General features: G+C 40.4%; 1 protein-coding gene across 7 annotated transcripts in view; it reads right to left on the bottom strand.

Annotated features, from left to right (window-relative positions):
• Positions 1–429: 429 nt before the first annotated feature.
• Positions 430–24,638, bottom strand: part of ZNF423 (zinc finger protein 423) — a 320,869-nt gene continuing 296,660 nt past the window's right edge. For all 7 annotated transcript variants that reach the window (XM_059713801.1, XM_019497484.2, XM_019497479.2 and 4 more), the window contains one exon: positions 430–1,065. In XM_059713801.1, the coding sequence (XP_059569784.1) occupies positions 1,036–1,065 (30 nt within the window). In that variant the 3' untranslated portion in view covers positions 430–1,035. The remainder of the gene's footprint in view (positions 1,066–24,638) is intronic.

Below are 24,638 nucleotides of genomic sequence, written 5' to 3'. Positions count from 1 at the left end.
AAACAAAACAGCAGACAGAGGGAATCCAATCCTAACAGATGCCTGTCTCTTCAAATCTCATCAGCTTCATTAGGAATTTAGGGTGCCCAGCTACTCAATTAAACAGATGAAATATCTTTTTGGGGCAACCATCCCACACACACGTCTTATGCAATTAATTTCTGAAGTAGTGATTGTGCCATTGTAATGCATGTGTAGAACTCACATTAACCTGAAAGGAGTTTTGTGCATGCCTCAAGGAGAAAATAAACTGCTACATACAGACATAAGTCTTGTTCACTTCTTGTACTGCTTCACTTTTCCTGGGGTGGAGACCATTCTCTGGCTTACAGGAATACATTATTTTATATTTCAGTCTTCTGACACAAACATATGGGTGAGGATGACTCAGTGAGTGCACCCAGAGATGAATTGAAACTCTGACACTAATTGCATGTATTCCCTTTATTGAACTGTACTAGTTATTGCAATCAGATTAAGTCACATTTATAAAGCAGACCATCCAGTTGCACTGAAACCGATTATATTCATTACATAGTTTTAATCACTGTCCGGTGAACTGGCAAATCCAATCAAAGCATTAGTCTTTAATTAAAAAAAATTAAAAAGAAATATTCAGACAATAGCCAAGCAATCACATCACAATGCACAATTACCTAAAGTTGCAATTAAAAGGCAATTAACAAAAAAAAAAATCACACCTAATCTTTAACTATCAATATAATACAAGAAGCAACAAAGGGCAACAGCATCAAAGCAGATTTATCTAACACTATAAATTCAGTCAGAAGCAGAAGCTCTAAAGTACACTAGCTGAAGCAGGACAATAAAAAATACTGAGCATGGAATACTTTTAATCTCTTCCATTAATATTCATTTCCAGCTGCTTATAATAGCAGCGCCTCATGGCCAAATCATTAGAGTTTTACATCTGGGTTGCAAATGACACTTTGATTGGATGTAATGTTCAAATGGTCCTCCCCACTGTGCCTCCGTCAAGTCTTCTGCAGAGAGGTGTCCTGTAGTGCCAGTGGCTCACTGTGCGTGCTGGCTCAATGTGTGGTTCTGGAAAGACGAAAAAAGGAGACATACATGAGGGGCAGAATAATAGAAAGCATGCCCATACCCTCCTACTCAGTACCATTTATGCAGAGCTCAACATAAAAGCTTCTCAATTATTACAAAACAAAATGCAATAAAGAAAAGGTACTCATAAGTAACAGCTGCCAATATGACACATTTGCTTTGTACTGATAGATCTGTTAATGCTGGCATGAACTTAGAAAAAAAAAATTCTATCAGCCAAACAGAGCCATGAGGTTTTTCAATACATATAGGAAAAGCAGTAACACTTCCCAAGAAAAATCTGCCTTTAGGGAATCCCTTCACTGAAACAATTAAAAAAAAATCTGAATCGCCGTGGGAACCCTTGCCATATTTTACTCTTTATTCTCACTAGTAACTGGTATAAGCACTGGCAGAAAGAGACACCAGATTGTGACACACACTTTTCAGTCCAAGAAATACTCCGGCAATAAGAGATGAAGCACACCAGTTCAGGCAACAAGGTAACATACACAGTAGAAAAAACAATGCTGGACATATACTCTAGAAATTAAATCTTTTTAAAGAATAGTTTGTTGTACTGCTCTTCATTTTTAGTAGCTGTAACCACCACATGCCATCACAATATCTCTGAACACAGGAGGGAGACATTACAGTCCAGTCACACCACTTGATGCAGAAGCTGGATAAATCATGAAGCAATCTTGGAGCCATATTTTCAGTGCAATCCAAAGCAATGTAAATTTTGCTCACGCTAAAGCCCCAATTCTAGAAACATGCATGGAGGTAATTATATTGCCATGCATATTCAACAGGACCATTTGTGTGACTAAAGGTAGGCTGCATAGGCTTTTCAGGGCTGAGGCCTGAGTGTTTTCAAATCTTCAGGGCTCTCTTGTCAAAATTCACACATTTCATTTTATTCCACACTAGTTTTGTTCTACTGATTTCCATCTGCTTAATCCTGGTGTTGTACAGGTCCACCAAACAGGAAGGAAAAGTTTCTAAAAGCAGAATGAATTTGGACTTCAAATTATTTATATACAATGGCATTACTTCTAAACACATTAAGCTATTTTAACTTTTCATAAATCATCTGGCCCTTCTAAATTCTATCTACAGTTATACGTATCTCAATCAGAAAAAAAGCAGATCTGCTCCTTTATCATGGCAATGACATCTATCTAATGAAAACTGTCTTGTGGAAACATTTAACTAATGAACCTTCCATCCGCAAGCCTACTCTCTCTAGGTAGCAGTGACCCCATTTGAAGTCTGAATTATTTTCTCATCTGTGCATTCCCAATAACTGACCACCAGGTGTCAGAAGTGCTGTTGAGTTCCTAAATCATGTCAAAAGTTACCAGCAATATTGTGGCAGGCGCACTTATGAAAGTCTATACAATGATGTTCGGACTTCAACATGACAAAAGGGTAAGGGAAAGGCAGATGCATTCTGTTTTGAACATGCAAGGAATGATACCGTGTGAAAATAAAGGACAATAAATTAATGTAAAAGGACGACTGTACTTTGTTTTGCATAAGGCTCATCTACAGCATAACAATTTCATGCCTATATATTACAATACTAAATGAAGCTTAATATTTTAAAGTCAAAACCAGAGAAACAGATAGAAACAGAAAACTTACTAAAGTACCATAAACTGCATCTGAATAATGTGAGAAGAAATCAGAATCAAAACTATGTTGCTTGTAGATGATTTAAATATGACCAAACCTAAAATCTGCCTTTTTTTCTTCACTTTGTTCTACATCGAGATTTTAGCAGTCTTACAGAAGAATGACCATTGCAATGCTGCATGTTATTCACAAAGGCAAAGGTAAGCAACAAAGTCATGGAATGGGACTAATGTAGCCAAATAAGGCAGCAATCAGATTGATAAAAAAGCTTGTACATTAAAATAACTGAAAAGACCTTTTCCAAAAAAACAACTGATGAGGAACACGCAGCTGTCTCCCTGTGCTCAAGCATGCTCCTGAGCATTTCAACAATGGCCATTTCTAGTGCACTTCATTACAATTCTATTTTTAGGGCATCCTGAATACCAATAAAAAAAAAATGTGAAAGGTTTACCATCCTCAAATCGAAACAAGGCTATTCACGGTAGACAAATCCATACTTATTTAGGCAGTGTCATTTAAAAGATAATGCACAATCAGCACTAGAGGCAGGGTGCACAGTCTACAGTCAAGGAACATGATTTCAAACCTGTGTGGCTGCTGCATTGATTACACCAGGCAGGTCAATAAAGGAATGGTATGTGGCTCTAAATCTGATAATGAAGCTCTCATTGTGAACCCTCCCTTCTCAAACATGGGTTAATAATATGTTCTGAACACATCTAATACAAAGGACATACTGGTTGGGTGAGCAGAGTCTACATGAAGATGCGAACAGATTATGCCAAAGACAGCACTTATTCAGAGCCGAGGTCATGTACAAGCTCATAAACCAAATACAAGCCATCTATCAGTAAAAAGGGCCAAATATACTTTTCCCATAAGCTGACCTTGATTTATTGTTAATAATTAGGGGAAACCTACTTTTTCTCACAGGCATTATAGGCAATCAACCTGCCAACTAGACACTGCCCCAAATAATTAATAAATGAAGGACCTTAAAAATCAAGATCTAGTATCCCTGGGTGCAAATGTCTGTGGGTGCTAAATCCTTCATCTGCCTATGAAAAAGCTGCACTTCCATGAGCCAAATGGGCAAACATGCACATCTTGCATGCACAAGTACCTGGGAGTTCTTGACTGTGGGGACTCTGTATGTGATAACAGTTACCCCAAAAATACTGCAGGTGCAGACTTACAGCAATGTACTCACCTTCTGTCAGAATTTTCACCTGTTAAAATATGTTTCAGACCACACAAATGTCCCTTCCATCCAAAGCCTAACCACTTCTGGCCTTCACTATTTTCTTGGTTTTTTGTATTTGTGGTATGTGAGTTGGTTTACTGGCAGTGCATTGTGCAGATCTCAAAAAGAGGCCACTTGTCCCCTTATGTGAGCATTTTTAACACGTTAACCCAAACTTTGCAGCTGCTCACTGCTGACAATAGACAGCACCAAAACCAGATTTTTATCCCACATAAATTTCAGCCTTATCAGTAATGACTTGAAAATCTATTTCAGCTCTTTGAGGGGTGAAGTTCATTTATTATATATGGTACCCATGTAATAAATGAAAGGAAATAGAGAAACTAAGCTTGGGCAATAAGTAAAACCTTTGGCACACCTTACATTAACAAGACAAGATACACTTTTTACTTCATCTTTTGTACTAAACCTGGACTGCTATCCCAGGCAGGTAGAAGTGTTAAATCTGAAGGCCAGTAAATACGCTGCATTTCTCAGTATACCTACACTACACACGTAACTCTGATAAGTAACCTTTTGTTGACCAACTGTGAAAATCCTCATTTCCTACCAACAGAAGGGTAGTTTAGAGCTGCAGTGGGAAACAAGACTGCCTCAAATGGCTATTTCAACACAGCAAGTTACACTTCCGAAAAAAAATGCTTAAAGGTGACCTGCAAAGGAAAACTGAAGCAGCCACAGAAATTGATGCTAGATCTTCCCCATCTCCCAGCCAGGCTCTTTTTGTGTACGAGTCCATGTATGTGCATTTATGGTTTTGGCAAGGAAAGCAGCTTGCTATAACTTAACAAAAAACCTGGTACTAATAATTCTTAACAGTGCCTGTTAAGTCCTTTCACAAAATGAGGGTGCGCTGCTATTACCCCAGAATACATCGCTCCAAGCCAGCAACTGGAAAACTCTGCAGGAGTACCAACCAGCCTAGCAACAGCAGGGAAGTCCCAGCCTATGGCAAGGTTGGTAAATTTAAGTTACAAAAAAAGAGGAGCCAAACTATCATTCAAAATAGATGGCAATTCTGAAAGTTACATCCACTGAACAAGACAACTGCCTGAGCCCCATGGCTGCCTCAGTGCTCAAGGGGAATGAACTATTTTGGGAAGCAACAGTGACCCTGGAATTGGGTGACAGAAATTGGGTGACAGGTTTTGTGGACAACAAAACAATTTAAAAAATGACTAACTGGCACCTCTGTGCAATCAAGAGCCCTCCAATCTGGGTTGCCAGGGACTCTCCGGGTTTGCAGTTGCAGTTGGTTCAAGCCATCTTTTTTGGGTATCTTGGATGATCATTTCTTTGTTGTTTTATGTGTACATAGTATGATATTACTGAAGCGGTTGCATGGCAAATTCCATTTCACAATTTTTTATCAAAAAGAAAAGAGACCAATTTGAAAAATGATCATTTACAGCAGCAGAAAGCCCTCTTACAAGCTGTATAAAGATTGGGAGAAAAACTCCAAAAAAAAGGCAGTGCATGATGGAGCAAAGCTACAAGCCTGGCAGTCAAGCTGGGAGTCTCCCACACTGCAACACAATTCACTGCCAACAAGTCACAGGTGTACAACACAGGAGCAGGTGAAAAAAATAAAATGCAACTGCGAGGGGTGTGATAATGGTTTGAGGCCATAATACATTCAGTCTATGGTGCCATTGTGCATCTGTTATGTATTTAGGTATTTTGTACAAGCCATTTTAGAGATATACTGTCTATGCATCTGAGCATATACACCTCAAAGACCATATGTTATACAGGGGTTAAGAGATGGCACAACAACACTGGCGATGTATGCAGTCCTCAAATGAAACTCATAAGCCTGCTACAGCTTTATATATGAATTGGGACTCTTATTAAAGGTTATAAAGTGTCTCCCACACATTCTAAATCCCATTAAAATGAATAGAAACCTCTCATCAAATAATTTCAATAGAATTATGCAAATCATAGATTCACAGGACAGAGAGCCAACATACAACTTAACAGGTGATTAATCCATTGGGTGACCTAAGAATATGAGCATGTCTAGGTATTTGTGAGCATAAGTGTATAGCAAGTATTTTACTGCTCACACATCACTTCTTCAAAGTCAGGCTGATGAACATATTATTGTCTACCCAGACAACACACCGGGCTGCACTGAGCCAGGGTAAATGCAAGTTACTGTCGCCACAGGCAGCAACACAAACTGGAAATGTTGACTCTAGTGGTGTTGTAATAATGCAATTGCATGGTCTCGCGACATCTGGGAAGATAATACCTATTAATCACTATATTTTTCCCAAGCTGGGAGTCCTCCAGATCCCCACGAAAGCCTGGTGAATTTCTCCCCCTGCTATTTTGTACCATGCACCCTTTATTCCCTTTACCTAGGGCATCTGAGTAGCCGAGAAGATCAGCACAGGACACTTCTCAGGGTGCAACCCCACACCATCATCCATCAGCTTTCTAGCCTAACATGAGAAACTCCTTAACCTCTACATTCCCTCATGTATTTCTTATGGGCCTTAGCTCAGCAAGTGAGAGAAAGAAACCTTGTATTTAATACCAAAAACTTCTGCTGGTGAGATCTGCATGTAACCCTGAACCTCATGTTCAGTCAACAGTAAATCATGCTCCTCAGTGCAAATGTCCATTCACAAGCACCCCACTTTGAATATTAAAAAAAATCCACCAAATAAAAAGACCTCACAACAGAATATTTAAATAGTGAGGAAGCATCATCCGTACAAAAAACATTTTTACAAAAAACAATTTTTGTCCTGTTTGAAACCAACCGGCTCTAAATACCTCTAAAATACCTCACTTCTTTTTTTTTAAGTATGAAATGTTATATATTTTTCCCATTAATAGCAACCCATCAATAAAGATCAAAATCTTTGTGCCTTGACTTTATAAAGAGATTACTTCAGACAGAGGACACAAGAAGGCCCTTGCTTTAGCCATTGGAGATTATCGCTCCCTATGGAAAAACAATGAGCCTTAAATTGGTGCTGCACTAATCCTAAACTTGAGAGGCATTCAGGGGATGTCACGACCAACAGGAGAGAGGGGAGAATAAAATTAAAAAAACATTCAGAAAAGAGAGAGAACCCTGATCACAGAATAAATGGCTTTATTTAATTTTATTTTAATTGTATTGTTTTGGTTGCTGCCTTCCCTTTGCTGTAATACTCTAAAGAAAAATCACCTTTGCACCCCCTTGCAGTTTGTATGTGCTTATTTTTAGAACTGTTTGACAATTATCCAAGGGTCTAAGACTAACAGATGGCCTGTCTTAAAGCCTCATATGTTCACTAGTTTGCACTTCTGACAAACAGTAAATGTACTCAAGAGTGTGCCATAAACAGAGCTGAATGAATACTCAGAACACAATTTAGTTAATACACTTCATTAAAACTGATAGTGGTAACCAATGTTTCCCATAAAACCAGGTGTTAATTCCCCTTCCAATTGTTTCAGGTAACTCTTATACAGAGACACTTGTATATTTAGTTCTTAGTTTTTCAGGAAATACAGTGTTCTTTTCTTTCCCCTGATGTTTCACCCACTACATAAAATGCTTGTAACAAGTGAACTCCAAGTTATCATGGCACTCAATAAAAAAAAACTGTCAGGCAAGACAGGTTCACATGTCCCCATTTTATTTGAAGAATCCCTTGAAATTGTGGTAGAGGTAGAGGCAAACGAAAGGTGGAATATCCTTTGTGAAAGAAAAGTCTGCCTGTCTTACTGCTTCCCTCAAATCTTTGGAAATCTGATAACTTGCCATGCGTCAGTCAGTCTCAATGTTAGCACACTTTAGGATTACACTTGAATGAATGCAGTTAGGAATCTCTCCCTTACAAGTTATTGAACTTTTTTTTAAAGGTTTCTAAGAAAATATTTTTGGAGGATCTGTTCTAGTTAAAAAGTCAAGCTGAACATTTCAGGTGAAAAATCTTAATCATACCTATTCCTGGGGCCAAATTTGTCCCTTTGGTGCACTGCAACTACAGATTTACATCAGGCTGAATGTGGCCCTCAGTCTGCAGTCTTATCTCTGCACACAATCGGAAATCAAAACTGAGCAGTTGAGCCTGCTCTCAGTGTAAATCTGGAGACATTTCACTGATGTCAGCATAGTTCCACCCAGATATATAACTAGCATAAGGGAGATCCGAAATGGGTTCTTAGCCTGTAGTTAGTGGAACAATTCAGAAGTCATAAAATATTTACAGAAGAGACAATCCGTTTTCTACATGACAATCTAACTACCATCTTCATTTGGAAAAAAATACCTCCAATGAAGGATCCCTACTGAAACGTATGAGCATATCACATTCTTTTAAAAAAATCTTACCAAAAGAAAAGGAAAACAAATAACATTTCTGTGTCCATTTTATGCATCAGTGGCCTACGTGCTTCTTTTCTGGCATTTTCAGATACGAATTACCTCTGCAACCATACTTTTCTCTATATTTACTTTGCTCTTCAGTTTGCTATACCATAACATTTTATTGCATTTTGGTGGAAATTTTAATTTCATTCTCCATATTTTATCTTACATTTCCTATAATGTTTATCAATGTTCCCCCAATCATAGTATTTTACTTACAATTGCAATAGGATTCTTGAGGTATGTATGAACTACAGAAATTCCCAATTAAGATTGCTTATAATTATTCAGACCTTGCAACCTCACCTATCAGAAACATCGTAGTGTCCCTCCTCAGCATTTACACCCATTTTCTTCCCTAAAAGCTCAGAATAAAGCAGTGCAGAAGCATGAGGAATTAACTCCTCCAAACAATAGCTTGTGGTTGGCATATTCTCACATTTTGAGACACTACTTTGAGCCTTACATATCCTATTAAGTATTAAATATTTCACTGAATGTGTTCCCTCTGAAAACAGTGGATAAAATGCTGTTGTGAAAAAGCAAACTAAAACCCATGGGAAAATTTCTTTACTACAACGCTTTGGAAATAAAAACCACCGGAGAATACATTATTAAGAGATAACCAGAGTCTTCTGTTAGAGAAACTAGCCGTAAACACACTATGATTCACTCATGCACCCAGTGAAACAAGGAAGCTAATAATACCTGTCTGGAGGGACTCTGTACTCCTGAGGATTTTACTCAGAAATGCAAATTTATCAGCATCTTTGTGATTTGTAGTCTGCAGTATGTCATGCAGAAGATCAAAATAAGCTAAGGGGAGAGACTTACACTTCTTAAATGTAAAGGGAGGCGTACAAATTTAATTACTATTGTCAGAAGCAGATGAAAATGGAATATTTTTAGAACTCCTACACTTACGCCCCCCTCCTCCTACCCCATCATTTCCATCTGACTGAGTACTGGAGTTTTTGTTTATCCAAAGTGTAGAAAAGGGAATGCAGAATCCCCATACACTATTCTGTTGACAATAGTTGGCCCTTTAACCTCAACTTGGACAGTCCACAATTTTCTTGGGGAGTTGTTGATGCCTCCTACTCACCAGTGTTTGAAGTTCTCAGGAATACTTAAGCACACAAAGGGCTGGCTTCTGCTCTTCGATACGTGGGCATGCACCACTGCGCACATTGTAATAATCAGCTACTGTGCCTGCATGGGCAGTAGTTCATCTGCTAAACACACAGTGCTCGGTTTGCTTGACTGTTTGGAGTTGAAGATCCGAAACCAACATTCAGAACTGTCCGCAGGAAGACAATGAAACCTGTTCTAATATATTGAGGCCATGGACTAATCTAAAAAACCTCACACACACCTCCTCCCCCCACTCCCTGCACTAAGCCAAAGACTTCAGTGGCAGTCCCAGTGCTGATCTATTTTTATCCATTTACAGGTCCAACTCTGGGAAGCAAAGTGTTTCAAAATCATTTGCGAGCGGGAAACTATTTTCCTGTAATTCTTATTAGCTTCTGCTCTCAGAAATATGTCACTGTGGATCATAGCTTTGTTGATTTATTTGAAGCCTATCTGAAGCATATCTTGTTAATCCCTCCTTGATCTAAGGTAAATTACATTGCTGAGGCCTGTTAATTGTTCATTTCTTTGAGGGCTGGCATCATCATTACGATACCCTTTGCGGATCTTCTATAAACATGAATCAATTCCATGATTTCATCCACAATCTAGAACTGGCTTGACACAAGTGATCACCTTATCTTTTTACTTTAAACACACTTAAACCAAAGGGAAATGCTCAAAATAATGCTGATGACTCTCATCAGTCACAATGCACAGGCAAAATAGTTTGGGAATATAAACCAGCAAAAGTCAAGAAATTCAGAGTTGAACCTGAAACACTATTCTTAACCTGCTCTACTGTTCATGGGTATAACAGGAGTCATTGAACAGCAGCTTCATAGAGTTTATTGGTTTCATAGGGTTTATTTGTTACAATATTTAGCTGTAACTGGAGTGAAGGTGAGAGTAGAAAACAGTTTCACCCTTAATTGCAAATTTGATTACATTTAGTAGTTTTGGTCACAAACCAAGCCCTAGAGTCTTCAATGAAGGCAACATTGATGGGTATTTTGTCTGAAAAAACACTGTAGAATTCGGCCCACTGAGTCAAATTCAGCCCTGGAATAAACAGATGCAACTGCACTGACTTCAAAAGATTTGTGTCACTTAGGGTGGAAACAGACATTATACGAACATAAGAAGTGCTATACTAGGTTCAGACCAACAGTTCAGCTAACCCAGCATCTTATCTCTGACAGTGGCAGAAGTAGATGCTTTGTGCCACCTTAAAAATTCTACCAAATAAATGTCCATGCCCCTTGTTGTACCACAAATGCCCAAAATGTGTAACTGTGATATAGATGGTATTAAATTGTGCCGCTTTATTGTGGCAGACATTGGCTTTATTATGGTGGGAGAGTGCGGTCAGTCCAGAACTGCCCGCGTTTTCTAGCTGCCCCAAGCAGGTGCTCCCAGGATTTGAGAGGCCCAATCCTGCGTGCCCCAGGAATTCCTGCACAGGATCAAGTCCCAGGAGTGCATGCTTGATTTGCACTGTTTACAGAGACACACCTCAGATATTCCCTGGGCATATCTCTGTAACAGGGGAAAGCCAGGGTTATCTGCTTGCAGAAACACACCCTGGGCAATCTCTGGGATCTGTCTCTAAAAGTGGGGAACTCTGGCTTTCCTGCTTACAAAGATGAACCTCAGAGATTCCCTAGGCCATGTCTCCATATGCAAAGAAAGCTAGGGTCCCACACACAGAGATGCACCCCAGAGATTGCCCCAGGCATGTCTCTGCAAGCAGGAAACCCCAGCTTTCCCCCCTTACCAAGATGTGCCCTGAGGAATCTCCAAAGCACATCTCAGTAAGTGGGAAACATGTTGCCTGCTGTCCTACAGGATCAGGCCTCTGCCTAATATGGGATAACAGGCAATGTGTATTTCAGCCAATGAAGCACATCAGCCATGGCAGGATGCATCCCACCACAGCTGATCCATTTCATTTGGCAACGTTTGTTTTTACCCTTACAAGAAGACTGTAAGTCATCAACAATTCCTTCATCTGTAGCTTTTTAAAAAGTAAGACTATAAGTTAAACTCCCTGTAATGGAATATTGATATGGCATACTGTATTGACTTGGATCATGAATACAATTTTCTTGATGACAGATAAATATGAATCCCTGTGATCTGGTATGCACAGGCTGTTTCATCAAACTCCCATTTGATGGACTGCCTAGTCAATGCCATGTTACCCTGGACATAATGGCTCTGTTATTGCAGGTTTCCAACTCCAAAGGGAACATATTATGGGGTAGAGAGTGCCCTTAATAAGAGTTTGTATGTTATGAAATAGTAAGGCCACAGCCTGTAGTACATAATGTGCCTCCTCTCTATTGTTATATTTGCTGCCTGGAGAGAGAAATCTACAACCATAAGTCTCATCAGTTTCCTCTCACCTAATTCAGACGAATAAACTTAAATCTGTTATTTGTATGAACAAGTCTCAGTCCTACACGTATAATAATGAGGGCAAAATACTGCCAAGAGAAGATGTCCTCACCAAGACATCTCTGTGCAACACAGTGATAAGACATCACTATGTTGGAAAGTGTTTGTTAAAATGCATGGCTGCAACCAGTCCAATTTCCCAACAAGCCTATCCAGTTACCCTGGTGTGGGTACTCTAAGGAAATTAAAATTCCTTAATGCCAGCAACTGTATTTTAAAAAAAGCAAAAGCAAAAACATTCAATATTAATGCAATAGGCACTAAACATGTGCAAGGAACAATGGAGTATAAGTATATATATTTACTTATATTTTTAAAACAACTTCAAATTGTTTTATATTATCTAAAACTCCTCTGAATTCCTTTTGGGGATGTTGCAGCATATGTTATGATGTATTAAAGATACACTGTATAATAGATTGCTAATGTTCTGTTAATTTTGAAACTTGCATGGACAGAGTAAATTATTATCTGTCTGGCCATTAAAGTTTACTGTATAAATCCAGGTCACTGCACATACTTCACTAAGTCTGTAAGCTAAGCATTCCTATGCCATTTTTGTTTAAGAAAAGCAGACTGCAAAGTAAGCACAATTCTGAAACAAACTACGTTTCCTGAACTATTTCTACCTTTCTCTGTCCACCAATCCCCCACAGATCCAAGCATCACATGGAACTTCTGTTCCTCCAATTTTATTGTTAAATCAGAGTATTTATTGCATAATCGTATTATTATCAGCAACTTGGAACTCTTTCAAACTAAGGTTTTAAGAAAATACGACTTTGGGTCTCCAGTTTTAACATGGAGATGGAGATGTCTCTTAAAATGTATTGCAACTTCCTGATAGTAGGTAGTTAAAATGGAAATACTGACACAGCTTGGTGGCAAAACCTTCAATGCTAAAACAATCATACATACAACTTCAGGAGTAGAAAGGCAGGTTACGAAGCTACTTTTGAACTGCCCCCATCTCTTTTTGTGCTCTCTGACCCTTCTTACAGAGCTCCCTTCTTCCTGACCCCCTACCAGGCCTGCTTCACATATCTGACCCTGGAGGCCTAGGTTGCACCACAAATGAGAATGAGCCAAACAATGAGGACTAGGTGGGAACTTCTTTCAAGTCAATCTGCGCTCTTTAAATCAGACAGAGTCTGCTTCTGAGTTATGCAATACAGGACAGGGAAAACCTTCCCTATCTTTCTAGCCCAGCATCCAAGGATAAATATGTTACTTCCACAAGAGATTCATGACTTGCAAGGTTGAGGAGCTAAAGGGATTCAAACCTGAATCTCCCATTTGGCAGTGCAGACACACCCTTGGCTTGTTAACTCATTTTACAATTTCTTTGAATAATAAAATAATCTGAATGCCCTGTGCATAACAAAGTATTAGAAAATACCAGTGTAATATCAATCCTCTGTTCCCAGAGTAAAACATAGGCTTCAAAACTACAATGCACATACATACACAATTTTTTAAGCTTGTTGGGAAAAACAAGATGTTTGCCATTAATTTATTATCTTCCTGGGAAAAAATGATACGGAGGACAAAAGAGGCAATATTTTCTCCCTCTCCAGCTGTTTTTGAAATATAATAATTTATTACTCCTGCATATAAAATTTCAGATTAAATGAAATTCCTAAATTTAGAGATACTGCATAGTAGAATCTGGGGTAGTACTTCTTTTCATTTGGGGAAACGAAGTGTTTAATGTACTGTACTGTTAACCATTAACCTTAAAAATCTGGGGAAAAAATCCCTAGCAATTAGATGACAGACACTAGATGCAAGTATCTAGGTATATGTTTAGTTACCTTATGCTCAGAGTTAAAAATACCTGCTTACTGAAAAGGATTTTTCAGTCTACTGGGGTTTATCCATATTGAGACTAAGATGTTTATTTTATTTCGGTGCAGGGCTTGGAATGTCTTTTAGTATTTTTTGCCATTTTACTTTTAAGTTGTTAATACAGTCTGTACATCTGACCACTACCAACTTCATATTACATAGGAAAAGCCTGAAGTTAACAACACTAATGTATTCTCTTCTGGAAACAGAAAATAAAAGACAAAGAAAACACCCTCCAAACTTTCAGTTCAAATATTGAAGGCAAATGTAAAAATCTAGAGGATAAATTCTTAACTGTTACAAATATGTCCATTTGCCTACAAACTAACTAGTGACTGAAACTGATGATTTCACTGAAATATAATTTTAAGTCTACTAGAGTTTTTCCTCGTTTAGTAATAAAGTTAATGCCTTTCAATAACTTGGAGGCTTTTGAATGGCAATTTCCGTTTACGCAGGTCTTGGTTTTGGTTCACTTTGGAAATAAAAAAAATGTAAATAGCAAATGTCTTTTCTTTCAAAAGGTCAAATTGAGCTTTTTGAAAAATAAGCAGCATTTCAGCAAGCCAGACGGGACAAAACTCCAATCAGATAAATGGTCTGAGTAACGATTTAGAATCACAACAGCCTCGGATTTCTTGAATGGGTTGTAGTATAGATTTTGGCACAAACAGACTGATATGTTCAAGCTTACATCTCTTTTACTGCAGACAAGAAATTCACTAAAATATATAAATAATGAATGTGGCCAGGGATCTCTGCTGGTACTACTGCTGGTTCTGCAAGATGCTGGAACAGAAACACAGAATGCTCCATGTTTTTGTTATTAGTAAATCCTTGTTCTCCTACAACAAACACAGCATATTTTATCTGAAATGGCTTTTGTAGCACATACGATATAAGTTTCAACCCTCTAAAAGTGCCAGTAAATTGCAGAAAGATAAGTTACAAAGACGTACCTAATTTGCTGTGATGAATTGTGTGCATGCTTCAGTGATCAAAACTGCAGCTGAGACCTATTATATTTAATGATCTAGACGTTTCTTGTGAAAACACTCAAGCATATATTGTTATGTCTGGACAAGCAACCTCGTTTTGCTCTAGCAGCAAGCAAATGAAGAGGCTTCACTTTCAAAAGCATGCTGCACACTGCTTTCAATGAGCTATTTAAACTAGAGAGGTGGAACCAGTTCTACTACTTCCTTATATTATGTTTATAGTCTGCCCTTCAAATGCACAGCTCCATGTTCCTTGGAAAACTAAATCAGTTCCTCTGGACTACAGTGACACCTACAGGAGGAAGCAGAACTGATCTCAGCTATTGCACCATAAGCTGTTTACAGCAGCAAGGAAAATTGGGAAAGACCACAGCAATGACTTTTTTCAGATATTCCCTCTTCTTTCCTTCAGTAGATGACTAGACATAAAGTGACAGATGGAAAATATCTTTTGAAGAAAGAAAATGGCTGTTAGGGTTATTAGGACAAGTGTAATACAGTACAGGATTGAAATATGGTATAAAACTAAGTGAAGTCTGTGAGGCAGCAGAGCCATCCTAGGGAGGGGAAGGGAAGGAGGTATGCTGTGTGAGCCATCACCATGAGGAAGCCTTATGATTTTGAACATGTAGCATCTCCTGGGCACTCAGGTAGAGCACAGGGTATCAGGACTTGCTACCCCTTTAAAATGGAAGTACAGATGCACTTCTGTGATGCACTCCTGAAAATGCTACCTCCCAGTTCTCTAAAATAAAAATAAAAAACAGTCCCCTCCCCAGTGGTGGGATCCACCTGCCACCCCTGAGCATCCAGAGTCATACTCACTGTCTACTGGGTGAATGTGTGGTGCATTCCTGTACCTCTGTCTGTGCTAGGTCACCAATGTCAGAGCAGACATTATCTGATCAACAGGGAAAGATGATGATGGCCTCATATTAAAGGGCCTGGGAATCAGAGAATCTGGGCTCTAGGTCTGTCTCCGCCCCAATGTCCCAAGTGGGTATGAGCAAGTTCCCTCAAGTTCTGCTTCTCGCCTCATCTGTAAAATGGGGGTTATCTGAACCTTAGGTAAGTGCTGGGAAGCTTGTAAAGCAGGTCAAGCTCTGCAGACAGATGGGGCTACAAACTAAAAATGTTGACAACTGACAGTCTTGTCACTACACATACAAGAGCAGTTTTTTCTTCCTCCCAAGCCAGCCAATCCCAATTCAATCATTACTGTTCAACAATGTGGAATGAAACACAAGTATGTGTAACTGTCTCTAGAAGAATGGCTTTTGAAGTGCCATTTCATTCATCTGCTGAGCGGTGAAAGGCCCACACACCAGTAATATGTGGTAGTGTGGTAAGGAGTGAAGAAAAGATATTCGTTAATTGTTGACATAACAAAATTAATTTTCCATCCATAAACTTCTTCTCCTCTCTCCTGTGAGCTCTGATGCAATGTTACTGACTGGCACAACTGAAATGCCAACTTGCATTTCTCATCATTAATTTCTCTCTAAATGTCATTAGTAATTGTTATTGCCAGACCAGAGACTGCAATCTGGTCTTTGAGAAGGAAAATCCATTTCTCATTTCTTCTCCTGTGTTACCTCCTTTTGGTCATGAATGGATATTTAATAGTAACATACTCCAATGTGCTGTTTCAAACAAAATGGGAGGATATCAGTGTATCATGCCTGTTTCATTTATTTTAATACAGTATGGTTCTTTACCACCCCGGAATTGTTTATTCAGAGGTTTCTTAAGAATTCATCTGTTGACAATACTTACAATCAAATATAGCTCATCTGTTCTGGAAGAAAAAAAAGTTAATGCATGCATTCATGCAAACTTTTTCATGGATATTAAATAAATGTATATGAAGTATGTTTTGGGGAGAATGACTATTCAATGAATATCTTTAACAATACATACTATTTGCTTTCTGGCATATAAAAAATCCCCTAGTAAAGATGATGTGCAAACACAACTCTAATTTAGAGCTAGGTTAATTCATCATACACACTTACCTGTTTTATATGTATTTAAGTAAAAGATCTCCAATACTACAGTAGCAGATGGGGAATGCATGGATGTATGAGGGAAAACCAAGGAAAGAAATTAATGAGTGTTTCCTTTAGTTTTGAAAGTGTTCAGGTCCATGGACACTATTATCTATTGTGCCAGCGACTGATGCAGTCAAACCCTAGCTCCAGCACTCAGGGAGAGGAAAGCTCTCAGGAACTTAGGGTCAATTTCACGAAGAGTTCTCAATATTATGATAGGGACCTTGATCTGGATTTAACACATTATTTGTGTACGTGCATGTCCATATATTTGTCTTCCATAGGGCTTGTAACATATTAATTTAGCTCACAGATTTCCTTTCCCATATCCGTTTTACTAAAGGCATCTTTGTTCAGAATAAATAATCATCTGAAAATTTCTGACTAGGAATTGTGCTTTCAGTAAACACAACTGATGCATATACATTGTCTGTTGGCTGTTTGTATTATTGCCATCTGTTGGGATGGCATGGTGCCTGCTCAAAAGTTCTTTGGACCCTTGCCCTAGGGCATAGATGACAGGCACCAATGGGTTTAGCTGGGCAGCCTGGATAACAGTTCCAAGTGCCATCTCTACTGTAGGAAGTCCCTTCTCTTTGCCAGCACTGCCACATTGGAACTACATGCCTCCTTACACTTGATCACACATGTTGACACTTGGGTGCACTTAAGTGCATTAATGACTCAAACAATGGCTTTCACCTGGTTCCCTTTTTTTCCACTCTGCATCACTGCTGGGTATTCTGCACATGTTAATGTGAAGTTATGTACACTTTGTTAGCCAGGGTGAGTCACAGAACAGCATAAATGGTATCTGAAGCAGAGGGGCTTCGTATGGTACAGAACAGACACTGAAGTACTAGTCATTTCCATGCCAAGCCTCAGGTGAATCTTTGCTACGCTGAGAGCTCACACTGCCTTGTAGTAATTCATAGATTCATAGACTGTAGAGTCAGAAGGGACCCCAAAGGATTATCATGTCCGACCCCCTGCCCCAGGCAGGAAAAGGACCAAGGTCAGACAACCCCAGCCAGGTGCCTATCTAGCCTCCTCTTGAAGACCTCCAAGTTAGGTGATAGTACCACCTCTCTTGGGAACCCATTCCAGATTCTGGCCACCCTTACTGTGAAAAATTTCTTCCTAATATCTAACCTGAATCTACTCTCCACTAGTTTGTACCCATTATTCTTAGTTACTCCTAGGGGTGCCCTGGTAAACAGCACATCTCCAACTCTCTGTTTTCCTCCCTCGATAAACTTACAGGGTGGTATAAGGTCCCCACTTAGACATCTCTTGTAAAGGCTGAAGAGATCCAGATCCCTCAACCTCCCCTCATAGGGTCTTGCATGGAGGCCACTAATCATATGAGTGGACCTCCTCTGGACACTCTCCAGATTCTCCGCATCCCCCTTGAAGTGCGGTGCCTAGAACAGGACACTACTCCAACTGTGGCTTGACCAGTGCCGCATACAGAGTGAGCATCACCTTCCTCGATCTGTTGGTCATGCATTTACAAATGCACGATAAGGTGCAATTGGCTTTGTTAATGGCTTCGTTATACTGCTGGCTCAAGTTCATCTTGGAGTCAACTATGACTCCAAGATCCCTTTCAGCCACTGAGCTGCTGAGGAGGTCATCCTCCAACCTATAGGTGTGCTGGGGATTCCTCCTCCCTAGGTGGAGTACCTCGCATTTGTCTTTGTTAAATTGCATCCTGTTTCATTCTGCCCATTGATCCAACCTGTCCAGATCAGCCTGTATCTGCTCCCTGTCCTCCAGTGTGTTAACTTTGCCCCATAACTTGGTATCATCTGAAAACTTGGACAGGGTGCTCTCCACATCCTCATCCAAATCACTGATGAACATATTAAATAACATTGGTCCAAGGACCGAAACCTGCGGGACACCACTGCCCACCTCCTTCCAGGTTGAAAATGACCCATCCACCACCACTCTCTGGGTGTGATCCCTAAGCCACTTTGCCATCCACCTGACTGTGTAAGCATCCACTCCACAGCCTGCTAGCTTCCTTACGAGAACAGGATGCGAAACTGTATCAAAGGCCTTCTTAAAGTCCAGGTAGATGACATCTGCCTCAGCTCCAGTGTCAAGGCAGCGTGCTACCTGGTCATAAAAGGTTATAAGGTTTGTCAGGCAGGATCTACCTGTGATGAGCCCATGCTGGTTTCCTTTCAGCATCATTTCCCCTGCTGGGCCTTCACAAATGCACTGCTTAATGATTTTTTCCAGTATTTTCCCAAGGATAGAGGTAAGACTGACTGGCCTAAAGTTACCCGGCTCGTCCCTTCTACCCTTCTTAAAAATGGGCACCACGTTGGCCCTTTTCCAGTCCTCAGGGACCTGGCCGGAGCACCATGAGTGCTCGAACAGCCATGCCAGCGGCTCAGCTATGACACTGGCACAGGTGGTGCCATAAAGCAGAGATGCAATGACCTTCTCTAAGAAACTTAAAGATAAATGTTATCACTCAACCTTCTCAGACACAAGAGAATTGAAGATCTCTGTAAGCTTCTCTTTCGCAACTAGAAGGGGGCATGGAGAGTAAACAGGCAATATATGACATGTGTCTTTGCCATTTGCACCTTTCCAAGGTTCATAAGATTTATTAAGTATCCATTTCATTTTTTGGCTATTGTAATTATTCACTTTCTGCCATTCATTGCCCTAGGATACAGGCAATCCTTAACTTACAACGTTTCAAGTTACAATGTTTCGTACTTACAACATTTATAAACTGACACCCGTTTCAACTTTCTGACGTCAGTTTTGACTTTACAACACTTGATCTGATGCCATACCACATCAGTGAACGAGTTTGCTGCGTCACCCATCTCCCCGGAGAACATCTGTCCAAACTTTCTTGGACACTTTAAGAAAGCAGACAAGACTCCAGAAAAACCTGCAGCCAAGAATCCTGAGAAGACTCCAGCCAAGAACCCTTCAAAAAGTCCAACCAAGAACTGTTCAAAAAATCCAGCAAAAGTCACCTCAAAGAAGTCCTTCCAAATCAATATGATTGCTATTTAAAATATAAATACATTAATGTAGCTATATGACTCATCTATAATTGATTAAGTACAAAACTCCTGCTTATTTCTGGTGAAAATAGGGTATCAGGCCTTGGTTCAGGAACGAATCCCCTATTATAACAATGTCTCCTATGGGAAAATCGGTTCTGGGTTGCAACGTTTTGATTTAAGACACGGTTTCAGGAACCAATTGTGCCGTAAGTCCGAGGACTGCCTGTACTACTGTCCAAGCAATGGAAGAGATAGAGGTGATGGAAGAAATCAAAGTTGTCACCTTTTGAAAACAAAGGAGCAGTAAACCTGAAGTTTTGGTGGCACCTAATGACTTCCAGTTGATTCTCAAGTTACTACATTAGGTGAGAAGAAAGAAGCAGAGACAGAAGCAAAAGATTTTGAAGGAGAAATGAGAGCAGGTATATAAAGTTGACAGCATAAATAATACCAGGCAAATGAGATAAAGAATCCAAGGTATATTTACATAGCTCAATGCAGTTGTGGACAAAGCTAGTTTGGAACAAAGCCAGTTCTGAACAAATTTAGCTTGTGTATGGCAAAACACTTAGCTTTCACTTAACTGTTAGCACACCACTCCTTTCAGGCTAATTAGCTCTGCTGTGTGTATTAGGTATAGTAGTGGTGTACTAACCTGGCTTTGCTGCTTTTGGTATATGAGCTACCTTGTTCAGAGCTAGCTCAGGGTTCCCTACATGGTACTCCATTGTGCCATGTAGACAGACTCACAAAGATCAAGCTGTGTGCTTTTCCAGAAAAGTAGGCAGCCCAAAGGGCATCACATCCTTTCCCCTGCATGGATTTCAATGTGCTTTCTAAGTATGTCAAGTCTGTCCATGTTTTGCAGGGTAGATTGTCTTGTAGACAACACATGTGCATGTACAGAGTATAGTGTCTTGCTCTGTTAGACAGAAAGATGCTGCCAAGCCACAAAGAGGAACATAGTGGTGGTAAGCCACTCTTGGTATGGAAAACAGGAACAGATTCAAGATAGCTGCTAGGTGACCTTACATAGTTCCTCATATAGGATGCCTATACATGTGCTCCAAAGCATTCTAATTGGAACAAGACAGAGCAGACTCGATTAATCGAGTCTGCTGGAGCATATTAATTAGAACGCTTCAGCGTGCTGCAACATCACATGTATTCAGAGTCCCGCATTTCAAAATGGCAGCAGGGGCACTTTAGCTAAAACTCATTGAATGAGCTTAGTTAAAGCATACCCATTTTGAAACACAGGATGCTGCAGAAAGGCTGTCCAAAAGCCACTGTAATTAAAACACGTCCTCCTCCCTACACCCTGGAGCACATGTATAGAAACCCATAGGCCGCATCCAGATGAATGCAGACATGTGGTATGTGGCACCACAAACCCCTCTGCAGCACCACACACTACACATGCAGGCATTCTCCAAGCTGCTACCTTGCAGTGCAAAGGGGGGGGCGGCTGATGCCAGGAGATCCCAGGGTCAAAAAAATCCACACCAAAAAAGTGCACATGGCAGCAGTGCATGCTGCCCAAAACCAGAAACTGGCTGGCCAGAGCCACAATCCAGCTGCCAACCAGGTTCCCAGCTGCAGAAGCACTGCAGCTGCAGCCCCAGAAAGCCCCCAGGACCCCAGGTTAGGCTGCTGGGACCAGCACAGTTGCTGGCCCCATCCTCTCCTACCACATCCGAGATAACCTGACATGTGCCAGAGGTGTGCTGCTGCTATTTGTTGCTGGGGAAACAAATGTCTGCACTCATGTGGATGCAGCCATAAAGACTGCATCTTACCTGGGCAGAGCCCAAACCATATTCCTGAAGAGTTCATGCCCATGTCTTAAATTTGGTAATTAATAATGAGTGTGCCTGCACCAAAATAAGATTTGGAACAAATTATTATTTTCTCCCTCAACTTAGTATATAGACACGTTCTGCAAACCAGAGAGCTAACAAGCAATCTTCTTCATAACCTTGACTATGTATCATGAGCAGAACTTCCTTTTTTGCAGTATGTAAAGGATGTTCGGCCACAGAGACTCAATACGATGGTTATATGCCTAAAGCACTTTTAATTTTTAATTATTGTTAGTTATAATTATCTGCCTGTGTCTGACTGAAACTCAGCAATATGACTGGAATGGATTTTGTTTTTCTTGTAATTTATTAGCTTTATAACTAATAATAATTAAAAATTAAAAATGCTCCAAGCACATAGTGTAATCAACCTTTTTTTTTTTTTTAAACCTACTAACCAAATCTGCTAGGGTAACTGACTAGTTCATTTTTTCTAATTTTAAAATGAAAAGTGATAGCAGGAAAATATATACATTTATAGATTCAAGAGACTTAATGACTTAAGAAGGGCAAAAAAGCACTGAACTGTATTTTAAAGAAACATACACTTTGCTTGCAAACACAACTAATTCAGTATAAAATTTTGTTAAAACTTTCTATCAAACATGATTTATCTCCACAAAGGGTCTCATGAGGTATCAAATCTAAGTCTAGTACAAACTGTAAAATATAGCTCAAATTACAGAAAAGGAAATGCTGTTCTGTGCCTATCACAGTTGAGGGACAGTGTCTCTTCTCACCTCCAGTTCAAGGAGACACTTTGTGCAACAACCTCAAACAACACAGACTTTTCTTCACATCAGGATCGCCATGGGCATCTTAGGGTGCAATTTCTAAGATATGGTTTGACATGTTGCATGGTTTTAGGACTGTATGGAAGAGAATTTCATAGCATTTGACAAACATTTTATTTAGCCTCTCCATAGTCCTGGGTGGGAAGTAAATAAAGCACCTCCATTCCCAGAGATGAAGCAGAGACATTCAATGCCCAACAATCCAACTTCAAATGAAAAGGCTGGGAACAGCCCCTCAATTTCTGTTCTTACACCTGTGCTCTATTCAGTGAGTCATTATATTCAGTTCAATGCAAGGGGTGCTTGTCCACATGGTGCATTCCCCAAGAAGCTCCAAGAGAAAGCAGGGTCTCAAAAAAGATGCAGTCCCTTCCCTCCAGCTTGTCCTCCTGGAACAAAAATGGCCATTCTGGGAGAAAATAAGTCAACTCCAACCAGAAAGAAACCATCCCCAGAAGAGTTTGTCCTGGGAAAATGAATGTTTGCACATTTTCCGGCAGCTTAACTCCTCGCAGCGACTAACAGAAGTGGAGCTGTGGAGGAAGGTTCCTGTGCCTTCCAGAGGCTGGGGTCACCCTGGTCTGGAGAAGGTACAAGGGGCAGCTGCTCTCATTCCCCCCCATAGACTGAGACAGGAGGGAAGGAGCATCTACAGGGTGCTCTCCAGTACCAGGAGCTGAGTAGGGGGAGCAGCCCTCTGCATGTTTTTCACTCCACAGCATAAGAATCAAGGCAAGAGACTTTGACCTGCTGCTCCAGTCTCTCTGGGAATGGGAGGACTAAAACAGCTCATGCCTTCCCCAGACCAGGAACACCCGGGTCACAAGAAGGCATAAGGAGCAGTGGAGAGGGGGCAGTTTCAGACTGAATGTCTTTACTGCTCCCTCTCCCAGAATTTTTCTAGTGGTGGAAATTTTCCACTTTTAGAATTGAGCATTTGTATGTGGCCCTGGGCAGTTCCAACAACTGCTGGAGATGGGGAGCAATGAGGAGGGTCAAGCCTCGTCTTCTATCCTAGTCCTCACTCTGATCTCTTATAGCTGGGAACTTAAGGCGGGTAGGCAGCACAGAGCGCCACCATGCACCATCCTGCCCAGGCACTGCCTGCCCAACCAGATGTAGTGGGGCAGGAGAAGGTTGCACACAGTGGCTGCTGCTGCTCTGTGTTCAGCCATGTGCCACCCCTCCCCTTCTCCCCTGCTCAGCATCCAGTTGTGCACCACGCCCTCCCCTCCCCCACTCAGCATCCGGCCATCTGGCCACCAGGGTTGCATTGACCCCAAAAAGGTTGAAGACCCTTGTCTTATAGCACCCACAGTAGGAATCAGGAGAAATGTAATGTGGTTCCTGCAGATGGGCTTACTCCCCTGCACAAGGCTAGGCGAGGCTGCTACTGAGCACCAAAGCCATCACAGGAAAGGAAGAAAGGATGTGCTCAATCAAATGTATCTACTAACACGGGCAGGAGAGAGTCGATATTAAAAATGATGGTGTCCCATGCTGAATTATTATTACACTTGACTATATGTAGCTTCCCCTTTTTATTTTTCTTTAATAGTTTCAGGGCCTGATCCAAAACCTCCTGAAATCAGTGGAAACACTCCCAAAGTCAAATGGCAATGGATCCAGCCCACAATGTTAATGACAAATCATTAATATACTCAATGCCACTTCTGCATGGCAATTCTTGCCAGTTTAGGGATGTGCTCACATCTCCAGCTTTTGACATATACTAAAATGGAATTAAAAAAAAGCCGAAGGTACAACTCTGGCCAGTGAGTCATGGCTTGCTTTTTCTTTTTGATATTTACTTTTAAAGAAACATGATACTTAAAATGACAGAAAATTCCTTTTGTGAAGCTCCCTTAATTTAGTGGTTTGACATATCTCCAAATCTGAATAGAAAGGAAAACCATTTATTCATAGCAGGCAATAAAACGCCTCAACACCTGCACTGGGAAAGGCCTGGCAGGTACCCTGCTCTCTCAGTACCTGGGTTATTTGTGCATTGTTTATTATATCCCTTGCTTTAGTTTTCATCAGTTGTAATCATTTAGGAGGAAACAGTATGATTAATAGCACACAAGCAAACAGCAGGAATT

The sequence above is a fragment of the Alligator mississippiensis genome, chromosome 10 (assembly GCF_030867095.1).
Source record: "Alligator mississippiensis isolate rAllMis1 chromosome 10, rAllMis1, whole genome shotgun sequence".
NCBI lineage: Eukaryota > Metazoa > Chordata > Crocodylia > Alligatoridae > Alligator > Alligator mississippiensis.
Note: the sequence above shows the minus strand (reverse complement) of the source record. Positions and strands in the feature narration are given on the sequence as shown.